Here is a 1,190-nt window from a genome sequence, read left to right as displayed (position 1 = left end):
CTAATGAACCTCAGAATCCCCATTAGAGACAGAAAAATTAGAAGTACTTCCATTTCCAGAAGAAGTAGTAGAAGAATTAACAGAAAAAATTTTCACAAAATTATTCTGATTACTATTTTCATTTCTTGGTTTAAAATCCTTAGGATGTCCAATCAACTTACAACACTTCTCTATAGTATGTCCTTTAATACCACAATTCTTACACTGAACAATTTGACCCTTATTTTTAGCATTAGATCTGTGATTAAATCTGCTATTAAAAGCAGTGGACTGAGTCTTTGTCACAAACTGAGAAGAAGACAAGGACCCATTCCTTTGAAGGGATTCTTCTCTTGATACAATAGAGAAAGCAGTTTTAACATTAGGTAAAGGGTCCATTAATAAAATGTGACTTTTGACTTGATTGTAAGATTCGTCTAGACCAGATAAAAACTGCATAAGTTTCATGAGGTTAGAATGATCTTTAAGTTTAATAGAAGCATCACAAGTACACTCAGTTAAGCTAGTAAGACCATCAAATTCCTTCCACAAAGAATCAAGCTTATTAAAGTAATCTGACAGAGAAACATCGTTTTGTTTAAGAGAATTAATCTGTTGGAATCAGAAATGGAGGACAAGAGCCAAGAACAAACAACAGCATTGGCCCTATCCCATTTAGACTGTTTGGAATCATCAACCTTACTTTTCTTAAAAGTTCCATCTACAAAACCAAGTTTATTACTGGCTTTAAGAGCTCTAGAAATAGAACTTCTCCATAGTCTAAAGTTTTCATTTCCAGTTAATTTCGTAGTAATAATTGATGTAACAACATTATCAGATGGATGAATGTAAAGAGGATCATCAAAATTGATTTGATCATCCTTTCCACTTCCACTGGGTGGATCGGTAGAACCACCAACCATATACAATACACAGAAAGAAAACAAGAACTCACTTCTATACTGATATCAAGTCCAGATGGTCACCACGTATGTCAGGGCCCAAGACAACCAGCACAGGAGGAACAAATCAAACAAAAAAAACAAGAAAAGTAAGGAAAGTAATTGGTGTACACAAGACACCACAAGACACCAGGATCTTTCAAAAAACAGCTATAAAAAAGAGGAAGAAAGGAACAAGAGACTTCTCACAGTGTTGTAGATAACAGGCAAAGGAATCGACTCTCCTTATCTGTTCCCTACTAGGTTTAT

At 34.7% G+C, this 1,190-nt stretch overlaps 1 protein-coding gene across 1 annotated transcript; it reads right to left on the bottom strand.

Moving 5' to 3' along the window:
• Positions 1-902, bottom strand: LOC145095350 (uncharacterized). The gene is made up of 2 exons (XM_079033247.1): positions 633-902; positions 1-591 (listed from the first exon to the last, which is right to left on the bottom strand). The coding sequence occupies exons 1-2, from the start codon at positions 900-902 to the stop codon at positions 1-3; spliced, it is 861 nt and encodes a 286-aa protein (XP_078889373.1).
• Between the last annotated feature and the right edge of the window lie 288 nt (positions 903-1,190).

Source organism: Lactuca serriola, chromosome 3 (genome assembly GCF_051521515.1).
Source record: "Lactuca serriola cultivar US96UC23 chromosome 3, Lser_US96UC23_V15, whole genome shotgun sequence".
In the NCBI taxonomy this organism is placed as follows: domain Eukaryota; kingdom Viridiplantae; phylum Streptophyta; class Magnoliopsida; order Asterales; family Asteraceae; genus Lactuca; species Lactuca serriola.
This window is presented reverse-complemented; position numbering and strand designations above follow the sequence as displayed.

What these genes read in the sequence shown, in the direction of transcription:
- LOC145095350 (XM_079033247.1), bottom strand. Translation starts at nt 902, where the DNA reads ATGGTTGGTGGTTCTACCGATCCACCCAGTGGAAGTGGAAAGGATGAT. An exon ending in GGGATAGGGCCAATGCTGTT is followed by an intron (nt 592 to 632) that starts GTTTGTTCTTGG and finishes TGATTCCAACAG; the next exon opens with ATTAATTCTCTTAAACAAAA.